Raw genomic sequence first — 14,982 nt, 5'->3', positions numbered from 1 at the left:
TGCGTGTGTGTGTGCGTGTGTGTGTGTGTGTGTGTGTGTGTGTATGGATTTTGAAGACTGCGTGGAGAGATTTAGGCAGCTGCCATTATCTGACAGGAATGTGCAACTCAGTGCTTGGAATTTTAAAATGTTATTTAAAACTATTTTCCATCTGCTTCTGGTATATAGAAATACAATGAATTTTGGTATATTTTGCTTTCAGCAAGCTTGCAAAAATTTTTAAATTCTAATAATTTATATATAAATTCCTTTAGATTTTCTATCTATGCCATCATATCTTCCACATACAATGAATTTGTTTCATCATTTTCAATCCTTACATATTTTCTTTTTCTCATCTTATTGCACTGCTTAGGACATTCAATATGCATAATCCTTCAGTCTGTTACTGTGATAAATTATATCAGTTTTCTAATGTATAAGCCAACCTTGCATTCTTAGCATAAATCCAACTTGGATCCATATTGTTAATAGTTCTTTTGTGATTTATGTTTATGAATAGAACGGGCCTATTGTATTCCTTTCTAATATTGTTCTTGTTTGGTTTGGTTGTCAAGGTTATGCTATAATCATAAGAGAACTGAATAACATACCATCTTTTTCCACTTTCTGGAAGAATTTTTGTAAGGTTGATATTATTTCTCCCTTGAAAAATTGTAGAATATGGTTACTGTAGCCATTTGGATCTGGATTTTTTGTGTGTGTGGGAAGATTTTTGAATATAAATTCAGTTTCTCAAAGGTTTTAGGAGTTTCAAGGTTTCTATTCCTTCTTGTTATATTTACCAGGGATCAATCAATTTTACCTAATTTTCCAAACTTATTGTCATAAGATTAATAAGCATTGTCATTTTTTATATTGGCAGAAATTTTTGCGGGATCTTTATTGATGTCCATTTTTTAAAAGTTTCTGATATGATTTGTGCCTTTTTTTCATTTTGATTGCTCTTGACAGAAGTTTGTCAATTTTCAAGGAAACAAGTTTTGATTTTGTTTATTCCCTGTATTGTATCTTTCTTTTTTACTTCAGATTTTTCTTATTTCTTGCTTCTACTTCCTTTTAGTTTATTTTGCTATTCCACTAGCTTCTTGAGACATACCTTAGCTCATTAATTTTTAGCCTTTCTTCTTTTCCAACATTTGTTTTTAAGGCTATACATTTCCTTCTCAGTATTGCTTTAGCTGATTCCCACATTTTAATATGTCATGCCTTGTTATCATTCAGTTTAAAATATTTTCTAATTTATGATTTCTTCTTTGACATATGAGTTTAAAAGTATATTTCTGGATTTCTAACATAGGAAGATTTTAGTTATCTCTTTCTTATTTATATCTACTTTAATTTTATTGTGACCAGAAAACATGTTTTATATCATCTGAAATTTGAGACTACTTCATTTGTAGATTAAAATGGAAAATTCTAGTATGTTTCCTTTGTGTGCTTATAAAGAATGTGTGATTCTGCAATTTCAAGGTGCTATTTTCTAAGTATGTCTGTAAGATCAAACTTGTGAATTGTGTTGTCATATTTCTATACATTGTCTGATATCTTTTAGATATTTGTATAATTTCTTTTCCCATTTTTGACTTGCTACTTTTCTGTATCTAAAGTTTGAGATATGTCTCTTACAAAATGCACACAATTTGCTTTCGCTTTTTTTTTTTTTTTAAGAGACAAGTCTCACTATCTTGCCCAGGCTGGTCTCAACCTCCTGGGCTCAAGTGATCCTCCCACCTCAGCATCCTAAGTAGCTTGGACTAGAAGCTACTTTTGGTTTTTTAAATCTGACAATCTTTGTCTTTGAACTGAAATATTTGGTCCATTCTTATTACATATGCTACTATTATATTTCAATTTAAATATAACATCTTCTCTTTGCTTGCTTTCATTTAGGTTTGTTGAGTATATTTTGTCCTTTCATATTTTTTCTTCTACCATTTTGGAAGTCCTGCATTGCGTGTATTTCTATTACTTATTGGTTATCCTAAAAACTATAACATTAATCAAATTATTGAGGTTTAATATTAATCAACATCTCCCGAGTAGCTAGACAATACTTGGATTTTAGAATCTTTTATTCTGTTTATTCCCATCCTGACTTTTTTTTTTGCTGCTGTTGTCATATGTTCCAAATTTATGCATGCACGCACACACACACACACACACACACCCCTGGCTTAAACAATAAAAATTTATTTTCTCACAGTTCTAGAGGCTAGAAGTCCAAGATCAATGGGTAGGCACACTTGGAATTTTTTTGTCTGTTTGTCTCTCCCTGTAGTCCAGGCTGGAGTGTGATGGCATGATCTCGGCTCACCACAACTTCTGCCTCCGAGGTTCAAGTGATTCTCATGCTTCAGCCTCTGGAGTAGCTGGGATTACAGGCGCATGCCAGCATGTCCAGCTAATTTTTGTATTTTTAGTAGAGGGGTTTCACCATATTGGCCAGGCTGGTCTTGAACTCCTGACCTCAGGCAATCTGCCTACTTCAGTCTCCCAAAGTACAGGCATGAATTATTGTGCTTGGCCGGCAGGCTTGGTTTTTTGTTTTTTGTTTTTCTTTTCCTTTTCTTCCTCTTCTTCTCTTTCTTTCTTTCTTTCTTTCTTTCTTTTCTTTTCTTTTTCTTTTTCTTTTTCTTTTTTTTTTTCCAGAGGCAGGGTATTGTCCTGTTGCCCAGGCTGGAGTGCAGTGGCACAGCCCTAGCTCACTGTACGCTTGTAGCTAGAACTACTGGTGCATGCTACTATACCTGGCTGAGGGTTGGTTTCTTTTAAGGCCTCCCTTCTTGGCTTGTAGATGGCTGTCCTCTTTCTGTATCTTCATGTGGTCATCCCTCTGTGCCTGTCTGTGTTCTAATTTCCTCTTCTTTTAAGAACACCAGTCATGTAGGAATAAGACCCAACTTAATGACCTCATTTTAGCTTAATTGCCTCTTTATGAATTCTATCTCCAAATAAGGTCACATTCTGAGGTAACTGGAGATTAGGACTTCAACATATAAATTTTGGAGGACACAATTCATCCCATAACAGCCTTTGACCAACCGGTGTTAACTCTCAGCTCTAAAAATGTAAATGGCATTGACTTCAGCTACTAGACTTTACATCTTTCAAAGCTTATACCTTATACCGAGTCTTTCTTAAAGCATTTGATATGTACACAGTGGCATTTAGCAGACCAAGAAAGTCCATCATCCCACCAGGTCACAGGGAGAAATTCCATTTGGCTTTGCTTTGACTTGCTAAGCCATGTAAATAAAGAAGCATTAACCCAAGTTCTTTCTGCAAACACCAATTCCTTATTCCTTTTTTAAAACAATAGGATACAATTTTATTTTTATTTTTTAGAAATGAGGTCTCACTCTGTCGACCAGGCTAGGGTGCAGTGATGCAATCACAGCTCACTGCAGCTCCAACCTCCTGGGTTCAAGCACTGTTCCTGCCTCAGCCTCGTGAGTAACTAGAACTACAGGCATGCACCACCATTCCCGGCTGACTCCTTATTCTTGACAACCTTTTAATCTTATAGGACACAGATTATAGAAGATCTACTAGCAAACAATCTATTATCCCTGGGCATTAGAGCACCTATGATTCATCTGATGGTGGTGGCTGGTCTTAGCATCTCTATGTATGTAATGGCCTTTTTTAAAAAAAAAAAATAAAAAAACACACCAATCTTACCAGTTTTTAAGAGTACAGTTCAGTAATGTTAAGTATATTTACATTGTTGTGCAACAGATCTGTAGAACTTTGTCATCTTGCAAAACTGAAACTCTAAACAGCGCCTCAATTTCTCCCTCCCCTCTAGCCCCTGGTAACCACCAATCTATTTTTGTTTCTGTGAATTTGGCTACTTTAGATACCAAATACAATACATTTCTATATATCTATATATTTTAACTCCATATTTTATATATTCAAGTAACAAAGTTTTATATTGCTATAAAAAGTAAATGTTTGCTTAGATTTACACACATAGTGACCTCTTTTTTGTCTTTATTATTACATTTCAACCCTTCATCTAAGGTATTTTTCTTTTTTTTCTTTTTTTTTTAATTGCATTTTAGGTTTTGGGGTACATGTGAAGAACATGCAAGATTGTTGTATAGGTACACACATGGCAGTGTGGTTTGCTGCCTTCCGTCCCCTCACCTGTATCTGTCATTTCTCCCCATGCTATCTCTTCCCACCTCCCCACCCCCCGTCCCTCCCCCATTTCCCCCCAACGGACCCCAGTAGGTAGTGCTCCCCTCCCTGTATCCATGTGTTCTCATTGTTCAACACCCGCCTATGAGTGAGAATATACGGTGTTTGATTTTCTGCTCTTGTGTCAGTTTGCTGAGAATGATGGTTTCCAGGTTCATCCATGTCCCTACAAAGGACGTGAACTCATCGTTTTTGATGGCTGCATAATATTCCATGGTGTATATGTACCACATTTTCCCTATCCAGTCTATCATCGTTGGGCATTTGGGTTGGTTCCAGGTCTTTGCTATTGTAAACAGTGCTGCAATGACCATTCGTGTGCACGTGTCCTTGTAGTAGAATGATTTATAATCCTTTGGATATATACCCAGTAATGGGATTGCTGGGTCAAATGGGATTTCTATTTTTAGGTCCTTGAGAAATCGCCACACTGTCTTCCACAATGGTTGAATTAATCTACATTCCCACCAACAGTGTAAAAGTGTTCCTATTTCTCCACATCCTCTCCAGCATCTGTTGTTTCCAGATTTTTTAATGATCGCCATTCTAACTGGTGTGAGATGGTATCTCAATGTGGTTTTGATTTGCATTTCTCTGATGACCAGGGATGATGAGCATTTTTTCATATGTTTGTTGGCCTCCTGTATGTCTTCTTTTGTAAAGTATCTGTTCATATCCTTCGCCCATTTTTGAATGGGCTTGTTTGTTTTTTTTTCTTGTAGATCTGCTTTAGTTCTTTGTAAATTCTGGATATCAGCCTCTTGTCAGATGGGTAGACTGCAAAAATTTTTTCCCATTCTGTTGGTTGCCGATTCACTCTACTGACTGTTTCTTTTGCCGTGCAGAAGCTGTGGAGTTTGATTAGGTCCCATTTGTCTATTTTGGCTTTTGTTGCCATTGCTTTTGGCATTTTGGCCATGAAGTCCTTGCCTACACCTATGTCCTGAATGGTTTTGCCTAGATTTTCTTCTAGGGTTTTTATGGTGTTAGGTCTGATGTTTAAGTCTTTAATCCATCTGGAATTAATTTTGGTGTAAGGTGTCAGGAAGGGGTCCTGTTTCTGCTTTCTGCACATGGCTAGCCAGTTTTCCCAACACCATTTATTAAACAGGGAGTCCTTTCCCCATTGCTTGTTTTTGTCAGGTTTGTCAAAGATCAGATGGTTGTGGGTATGTTGTATTTCCTCTGAGGCCTCTGTTCTGTTCCATTGGTCTATATCTCTGTTTTGGTACCAGTACCATGCTGTTTTGATTACTGTAGCCTTGTAGTATAGTTTGAAGTCCGGTAGTGTGATGCCTCCTGCTTTGTTCTTTTTGCTTAGAATTGACTTGGCTATGCGGGCTCTCTTTTGGTTCCATATGAAGTTTCAGGTGTTTTTTTCCAGTTCTGTGAAGAAGGTCATTGGTAGCTTGATGGGAATAGCGTTGAATCTGTCAATTACTTTGGGCAGTATGGCCATTTTCACGATGTTGATTCTTCCTAACCATGAACATGGAATGTTTCTCCATCTGTTTGTATCCTCTCTTATTTCGTTGAGCAATGGCTTGTAGTTCTCCTTGAAGAGGTCCTTTACGTTCCTTGTTAGTTGTATTCCTAGGTATTTTATTCTCTTTGTAGCAATTGTGAATGGCAGTTCGTTCTTGATTTGGCTCTCTTGAAGTCTATTACTGGTGTATAGGAATGCTTGTGATTTTTGCACGTTGATTTTGTATCCTGAGACTTTGCTGAAGTTGTTTATCAGTTTCAGGAGATTTTGGGCTGAGATGATGGGTTCTTCCAGATATACAATCATGTCATCTGCAAATAGAGACAATTTGATTTCCTCCTTTCCAATTTGGATACCCTTTATTTCTTTTTCTTGCCTGATTGCTCTGGCTAGAACTTCCAGTACTATATTGAATAGGAGTGGTGAGAGAGGGCATCCTTGTCTAGTGCCAGATTTCAAAGGGAATGCTTCCAGTTTTTGCCCATTCAGTATGATATTGGCTGTTGGTTTGTCGTAAATAGCTTTTATTGTTTTGAGATACGTTCCATCAATACCTAGTTTATTGAGGGTTTTTAGCATAAAGCGTTGTTGAATTTTGTCAAAAGCCTTCTCTGCATCAATTGAGATAATCATGTGGTTTTTGTCTTTGGTTCTGTTTATGTGGTGAATTACGTTTATGGACTTGCGTATGTTGAACCAGCCTTGCATCCCCGGGATGAATCCTACTTGATCGTGGTGGATGAGCTTTTTGATATGCTGTTGCAATCGGTTTGCCAGTATTTTATTGAAGATTTTTGCATCTATGTTCATCATGGATATTGGCCTGAAATTTTCTTTTCTTGTTGAGTCTCTGCCGGGTTTTGGTATCAGGATGATGTTTGTCTCGTAAAATGATTTGAGAAGGATTCCCTCTTTTTGGATTGTCTGGAATAGTTTCAGAAGGAATGGCGTCAGCTCCTCTTTGTATGTCTGGTAGAATTCAGCTGTGAACCCATCTGGACCTGGGCTTTTTTTGGGTGGTAGGCTCTTTATTGCTGCCTCGACTTCAGACCATGTTATTGGTCTATTCAGGGTTTCGGCTTCTTCCAGGTTTAGGCTTGGGAGGATGCAGCTGTCCAGGAATTTATCCATTTCTTCCAGGTTTACTAGTTTATGTGCATAGAGTTGTTTGTAATAATCTCTGATGGTGGTTTGGATTTCTGTGGAATCTGTGGTGATATCCCCTTTATCGTTTTTTATTGCATCAATTTGGTTATTCTCTCTTTTCTTTTTTATTAATCTGGCTAGTGGTCTGTCTATTTTGTTGATCTTTTCAAAAAACCAGCTCCTGGATTTATTGATTTTTTGAAGAATTTTTTGTGTCTCTATTTCCTTCAGTTCTGCTCTGATCTTAGTTATTTCCTGTCTTCTGCTAGGTTTTGAGTTTTTTTGATCTTGCTCCTCTAGCTCTTTCAATTTTGATGATAGGGTGTCAATTTTAGATCTCTCCTTTATTCTCATGTGGGCACTCATTGCTATATATTTTCCTCTAGAGACTGCTTTAAATGTGTCCCAGAGATTCTGGTATGTTGTGTCTTCGTTCTCATTGGTTTCGAAGAACATCTTTATTTCTGCCTTCATTTCATTGTTTATCCAGTCAACATTGAAGAGCAAGTTGTTCAGTTTCCATGAAGCTGTGCGGTTCTGAGTTAGTTTCTGCATTCTGAGTTCTAACTCGATTGCACTGTGGTCTGAGAGACTGTTTGTTATGATTTCTGTTCTTTTGCATTTGCTGAGGAGTGATTTATTGCCAATTATGTGGTCAATTTTAGAGTAGGTGTGATGTGGTGCTGAGAAGAATGTATATTCTGTGGATTTGGGGTGGAGAGTTCTGTAAATGTCTATTAGGTTTGCTTGTTCCAGGTCTGAGTTCAGGTCCTGGATATCCTTGTTGATTTTCTGTCTGGTTGATCTGTCTAATATTGACAATGGGGTGTTAAAGTCTCCCACTATTATTGTGTGGGAGTCTAAGTCTCTTTGTAAGTCATTAAGAACTTGCCTTATGTATCTGGGTGCTCCTGTATTGGGTGCGTATATATTTAGGATCGTTAGCTAAGATATTTTTCTTCTGTTTGAAGTGAATATTTTAGAATTACTTTTTAATATCTTTGAGTGCTACAGCCATTCATGTATGCCAGAAAATTTCTTAGATTTTGCTTTAATGGATAAAAGATATTTTCATTGGGTTTTCTTTTTGAGGGTTTCACATTGTTTGTTTTAGCATTATTTTTGATATTATTCAGAAATCAGCTGTCAGTTTGTTACTCGTTATGCTAATGTACATGTCTTCTGACTTTTCTATTGTAAAATGCACAAACATAAAATTTACCATTTTAGCAATTTTACAGTGTAAAGTTCAGTGGCATTTAGTACATTCACAATGAAATATAGCCATCACTGCTATCTAGTTCGAGGACATTTCTATAACCTCAAAAGGAGATCCAACACTTACTAAGAAGCTACTCCATATTCACTCCTCCTGCCAGCCTCTGGCAACCACTAATCTGTTTTCTGTCTCTATGGATTTGCTATTCTGGGTATTTCATATTAGTGGAATGTGGCCTGTTGTGCCGGGCTGCTTTGACTTAGCATAATGCTTTTAAGGAACATTCATGCTGTAGCATGGATCAGTACTTTTTTTTTTTTTTTTTTTTTTTACGACCGAATAATAGTCCATGTATGGATAGACCACTTTTGTTTATCTGTTCATCACTTGATGAACATTTGGGTTGTTTTCACCTGTTTGCTATTGTGAATAGTGCTTCTATATGCACTTGTATATTAGTTTTTGTTAGAGTCCCTGTTTTTAATTCTTTTGGGTCCATACCCAGGAGTAGAATTGCTGAGTCTACGTTAATTCTATGTTTTCCTTATTGAGGAAATGCCAAAATGTTTTCTACAGTGGCTCCCCTATTTAACATTCTCATCATCAAGGTAGGTTCTTTACATTCTTTACCAAGAATGTAAATACATTGGATGTTATTTTCCCACTTGATATTTTCTTTAAAAAAAAACACAAAACAATTTTAGCCATCCTAGTAGGTGTGAAATGCTAGCTCATTGTGGTTTTGATTTACATTTCCCTAATAACTAATCATATTGAGTATCTTTTCATGAGTTTGTTGGCCACTTGTATACTTCTTTGGAGAAGTTCGCATTGAGGTCATTTACCCATTTTAAAATTTGGTTGTCTTTCTGTTGTTGAGTTGTAAGATATTCTGGGTACTAGACCCTTTATTAGATATATGATTCACAATTTTTTCTCCTATCTATACTGCATATCATCTTTTTACTTTCCTGATGGTGTTCTTTGATGTACAAAAGTTTTTAACTTTAAAGAAGTCTACTATGTATATATTTATATAGTTGTTGCTTGTGATTGTGAAGTCACATCTGAGAAACAATTGCCAAATCCAATATCATAACAATTTGCCCCTTTGTTTTTTCTTAGAGTTTTACAATTTTAGCTTTTATACTTAGTTATTTGAGACATTTTTACTTAAATATTTTTTTATAGACAGGGTCTTGCTCTGACACCCAGGCTGGAATGCAGTGGTTTGATCACGGCTCACTGCAGCCTCCACCTCCTGGGCTCAAGCGATTGTCCTACCCCAGCCTCCCTAGTAGCTGGGATTACAGGTGTATACCACCATGCCAGCTAATTTTTTTTCTTGTTTTGTAGAGATAGAGTCTCACCGTGTTGCCCAGGCTGGTCTCAAACTCCTGAGCTCAATTGATCCACCAGCCTCAGCCTCCCAAAGTGCTGGGATTATAGATGTGAGCCACCACATCCAGCCTTGAGTTAAATTTTGTATATGGTAAGAATCTAACTTCATTCTTTTGCATGTGGATATCCAACTATCCCAGCACCATATGTTGAAGTGACTATTCTTTTCCCACAAAATGGTCTTGGCACTTTTATTGAAAATCAATTGACTGTAGATGTATAGGCTTATTTCTGGACTCTCAATTCTAGTCCATTGTTCTATGTGTCTATATTTATGTAAGTACTGCACTATTTTGATTCTTGTAGTTTTGTAGTAAGTTCTGAAATTGGGAAGTATGACTCCTCCAATGTTGTTCTTTTTCAAGATTGTTTTGGCTATTCAGGGTCCCTTGAAATTCCAGCTGAATTTTAGGATAGATTTTTCTATTCCTCCCAGAAAATGTCTTTGGGATTCTGATACAGAACGCTTTGAGGCCGGAGAATAGCTTGAGCCCAGGAAGCGGAGGTTGCGGTGAGCGAAGATTGCACCACTGTACTCCAGCCTGGGCAACAGAGTGAGACTCCATCTCAAAATAAAAAAGAGAATGCTTTGAATCTGCAAATGGTTTAGGGTAATATTCTCATCTTAACAACATTATGACATTATGTCTTCAAATCTATAAATCTAGCATGCCTTTTCATTTATTTAGTTCTTTTTATTTTATTTTTTTCTATTTGCAAATTTTCTGTATTTGCTTTCTTCAGACCAGAGAGTTCTTTAATTTCTTTCAACTGGGTTTTTTAGTTTTCTTTTTTTTTTTCCTTTATCCCCCTGTGGTATTTCAGGAGGGTTTTTTAGTTTTTAGTGGACAAGACTTGTACCTCCTTGGTTAAATTTATTCCTAAATGTTGTGTTATCTTTGATGCTATTGTAAATAGACTTTTCTGTTTTCATTTTCGGATTTTTCATTGTTAGTGTGTAAAAATACAACTGATTTTTGCACGTTGATTTTGTAACCTGCAATGGTTTTTTTCAACTGCCAAATAAGTTTGGATAACTTGTCTTTTATTTTCATGTTTCCATATGTTATTGCTTTAAAGATTTTATACATAATTATTTTATATTATGTATCTGATAATGACAATATCTGGTGTTCTTCAAATTCCAAATCTGCATTAATTGTTTCTGTTCACTTGTACTCAAGTTGTCTTGTCTTAGATGTTTGGTGATCTATGTCTGTGATCTTATAATTTTAATATGCAGAAATCCTGGAGGCCTAAACTGGAGGTGCTTTTTTCTTTTCTAGAGTAAGTTGAGAATGGTTCTTCCAGGTGCCAGAGGATAATATTTACCTGCAACTTCTTTAGCTTCCTTCTGAGATTCATGACAGTGCAGAAGTCTCACAATGAGTTCTCCTCGCATTTTGCTCAAGGCTTAGTCTCCCAGAAACAACATTAAAATGGGTATTCTTTCTGGGGAAAGGTCTTCCTTTTTATATTTGCTTATTATTCACCTCTCTCTGCTATGATTTCAGCTCATTATTTTAAAATAAAAGTTTATGGGTTTTTTGTTGATGAGTAGGCTGGAGATTCCCCTTTCTTTGCTAAATACAACATTGTATTGTCAGTGACGTAGCCTTTTTATTGTTATACAATATATATAATATAAAATTTACCATTTCTATCATTTTTAAGTGTACAATTTAGTGGTATTAAGTATTCACAATATTGTGCACCCATTACCAGTATCCATTTCCAGAAATTTAGGCAGTTCAACTGGTTGTGGATTTTGCTTGGAAGGAGAAATGGCCAGGTGTGCAATTATGCACCAAATTATGGGCTGTACACAGTGCTTTGTCCAGATAGGGACTTGGAAGGAACATGATTAGAAAATAGATGATGAAGAAACTTGGGGAAGAGGTATGTGGACAGACCTCTGTGAATGGACAAAGGATGTGAAGATATTTATGTCCCACATGAGTGCTCACCAAGGGTGACCTCAGAAGATAAGGATTTTAATAATCAAGTAAATATGATGGGTGCAGTGGCTCACGCCTGTAATCCCAGCACTTTGGGAGGCCAAGGTGAGAGGATCACCTGAGGTCAGGAGTTCAAGACCAGACTGGCCAACTTGGTGAAACCCTGTCTCTACTAAAAATACAAAAATTAGCCAGTCGTGGTGATGCATGTCTGTAGTCCCAGCTACTTGGGAGGCTGAGGCACAAGAATAGCTTGAACCTGGGAGGCGGAGGTTGCAGTGAGCCAAGATTGTGCCACTGCACCACTCCAGCCTCCTGACAGAGCGAGACTCCATCCCCACCCCCCCCAAAAAAAGTAGATATGATTACCCATTCTGTGGATATGAGTCATCTTCTTTACTCAGCCACCTATGTCACTGCCCGATGGGCTCATGAACAAAGTAGCCATGGTGGCAGGGATAGAGGCTATGCATGGGCTCAGTAACATGGAGTTCCATTCAACAAGGCTGACCTGGTTATGGCCACTGCTGAGTGCCCAATCTGCCAGCAGCAGAGACAAACACAGAGTCCCCAGTATGGCAGTATTTCTCAGGATGATCAGCCAGCTATCTGGCAGCAGGTTGATTACATTGGAATATGTTCATCATGGAAGGGGCAGCGTTTTGTCCTTCCTGGAATATACATCTTCTCTGAATATACACCTTCCCTGCACACAATGTTTCTGACAAAACTACAATCCATGGACTCATGGAATGCCTCATCTATTGTCATGTTATTACACACAGTATTGCTTCTGACCAAGGAATTTTTACAGCAAATGAAGTACGGCAGTGGGCCCCTGCTCATGGAATTTATTGGTCTTACCATGTTCCCACCATCCTGGAGCAGCTGGCTTGACAGAATAGTGAAATGGCCTTTTGAAGTCACAGTTGCAGGGCTGGAGAAAAAGTTCTTCAGAGGCTGTATATGCTCTGAATTCGTATTCAATATATGATGCTGTTTCTCCCACAGCCAGGATTCACAGATCCAGAAATCAAGGGTGAAAATAAGAGTGGCACCACTCACCATCACCCCTAGTGATGCACTACCAAAATTTTTGTTTCCTGTTCCCATGGCCATGTGTTCTCCTAGCCTAGAGGTCTTAGTTGCAGAAGGAAGAATGTTTCTACCAGGAGACACAAAAAAAATTCCATTGAACTGAAAGTTAAGATGGTTTCCCAGCCACTTTAGGCTCCTCCTGCCTTTGAATTAACAGGTAAAGAAGGGTGTTACTCTGCTGGATAGGGGATTGATGCTGAATACTAAGGGGAAAATGAACTTCTACTTCACAATGGAGGTATGGAAGAGTGTGTCTGGAATACAAGAGTTCCCTTAGAGTGTCTCTTAGTATTACCATGCCCTGTCAATGGGAAACTATAGCAACCCAATCCATGCAGGACTACTGGTGCCCCAGGCTCTTCAGGAATCAAGGTTTGGGTCACCTCATTAGGTAAAGAACCACAATCAGCTGAGATGCTTGTTGAAGGCAAAGGGAACACAGAATGGGTAGTAGAAGAAGGTAGTTACCAATACCAGCCAAGTTTTGTTATATCGTGTTAGGTGGAATTATGACCTCATTTTTGTCTCTATTTAGAGATAAAGGAGATGTGTGTGGTGGGTGCTACATTGACAAGGGGTAGATCTGTGATGTTTAATTCTGCGTGTCTACTTTACTTGGTCATAAGGTGCCCAGATATTTACTCAAACATTATTCTGGGTATTTCCGTGAGGGTATTTTTGAATGAGATTAACATCGACGTCAGTAGACTGAGTAAAGCAGATTGCCATTCCTAATGTGGGTAGGCACCATCCAATTAGTTGAAGGCCTGAATAAAACAAAAAGGCTGAGTCTTCCCCAAGTAAGAGTATTCTTGCTGCCTGACTGTCCTTGGACTGGAACATCAGCTTTTTCCTGCTTTCAGGCTTGAACTAAAACATTTTAGCTCATCCAGAGAGAGAAAGAGAGAGAGAGAGAGAGAGAGAGAGAGAGAGAGAGAGAGAGAGGCAGACAGACAGAATCTCCTATTGGTTCTGTTTCTTTGGATATCCTTGACTAACATACTCATATAAGTGGAATCATATAATATCTATCCTTTTATGTCTGGCTTATTCACTTAGGATGTTTCCAAAGTTCATCATGTTGTGGCACTAATCACAGATATAAGCTTTTCTAAATGGGAATTTCTTCTAGAATATCCAGTGTCTAGACTTTAGTTCATCAAACTGACAGTTTGGTGAAGTCTTTAATCCAGCCTTGAGGGATAAGGGAATTCTTGGAGATGATGTTTATCTGAGACTTAAAGAATGAGTTAGGTGAAATCACAGTAGGGGTAGATAGAAAAATGTTCCTGGGGTCACTCTGTTCTCTCAGAATGCCTTTGACAATGCCCTGCTACCATAGGTACTTAAATTTTGCCCTGAAAGTTTGGTCATATATCAACCTTGTTATGTTATGTTAAGCTCTAGGAGAGGTTTTTCTGTCTTTCCAAGGAGAACAGCATACCTTAACTTTGCCATTCTGAAAAAAGAGAGTCCAGTGATGGCCATCTTGACTGCTAGAGATGAGGAACTCCTTCACATACATGCTGGTAAGCAGAGATTTTACTCCCTGAGTAGTTATTCCTGTGACTTTCATTGTCTTCTGGAAGTCCACTTGCAGCCACTCTTTTGGATTATTCACCTGAGGGCAACAGTGCTGGACTAGTAGTCTGTTGGTCACCATTTACTCCCAGAAATCCCCAGATCCCTTCTTAACCATACCACAGCACTTCTCACTCTACTTTATTTTTTCAGATGGAGTCTCGCTCTGCCACCCAGGCTGGAGTGCAGTGGCACGACCTTGGGTCACTGCAACCTCCATCTCCCAGGTTCAAGTGATTCTCCTGCCTCAGCCTCCCAAGTAGCTGGGGTTACAGGTACCCACCACCATGCCTGGATAATTTTTGTATTTTTAGTAGAGACAGGGTTTCACCAGGTTGGCCAGTCTGGTCTTGAACTCCTGACTTCAGGTGATCTGCCGCGGCAGCCTCCCAAAGTGCTGGAATTACAAGTGTGAGCCACTGCACCTGGCCTCACTCTACTTTCTTTCTCCCCCCACCCTTTTTTTTTAGTCAGAGTCTCACACTGTCACCTGGGTTGGAGAGCAATGGTGTGATCTCAGCTCACTGCAACCTCCACCCCCAGGTTTTATGTGATTCTCCTGCCTTAGCCTCCCGAGTAGCTGTGATTACAGGCACACACCACCACACCCAGCTAATTTTTAATATTTTTAGTAGAGACAGGGTTTCACTATGTTGGCCAGACTGGTCTTGAACTCCTGACCTCGTGATCCACTCGCCTCGGCCTCCCAAAGTGCTGAGATTACAGGTGTGAGCCACTGCGCCCAGCCTCTACTTTTTATTGGCTAGTCAGTCTCCCTTATACAACTCTAACCAACTTCAGGGCCAAAATTTTTCACAATTCACCTTTGTATCCCCAGGCTCATCCTGGGAATACAAAGATGCCCAGTAATGTTTACTTTCCAC

At 38.4% G+C, this 14,982-nt stretch overlaps 1 protein-coding gene across 2 annotated transcripts in view; it reads right to left on the bottom strand.

Annotated features, from left to right (window-relative positions):
• Positions 1 to 14,982, bottom strand: part of F8 (coagulation factor VIII) — a 191,145-nt gene that overhangs the window by 4,141 nt on the left and 172,022 nt on the right. The window contains exon 25 of one of the 2 annotated variants that reach the window (XM_003943925.4): positions 13,962 to 14,138. The exons of the other annotated variant lie outside the window; for it this stretch is intronic. Within the exon in view, the coding sequence (XP_003943974.1) occupies positions 13,962 to 14,138 (177 nt within the window). The remainder of the gene's footprint in view (positions 1 to 13,961; positions 14,139 to 14,982) is intronic. 2 annotated transcript variants of the gene reach the window in all.

This window comes from Saimiri boliviensis, chromosome X (assembly GCF_048565385.1).
Source record: "Saimiri boliviensis isolate mSaiBol1 chromosome X, mSaiBol1.pri, whole genome shotgun sequence".
Taxonomy (NCBI): domain Eukaryota; kingdom Metazoa; phylum Chordata; class Mammalia; order Primates; family Cebidae; genus Saimiri; species Saimiri boliviensis.
The sequence above is the reverse complement of the archived record's forward strand: the minus strand, read 5'-3'. Positions and strand labels throughout refer to the sequence as shown.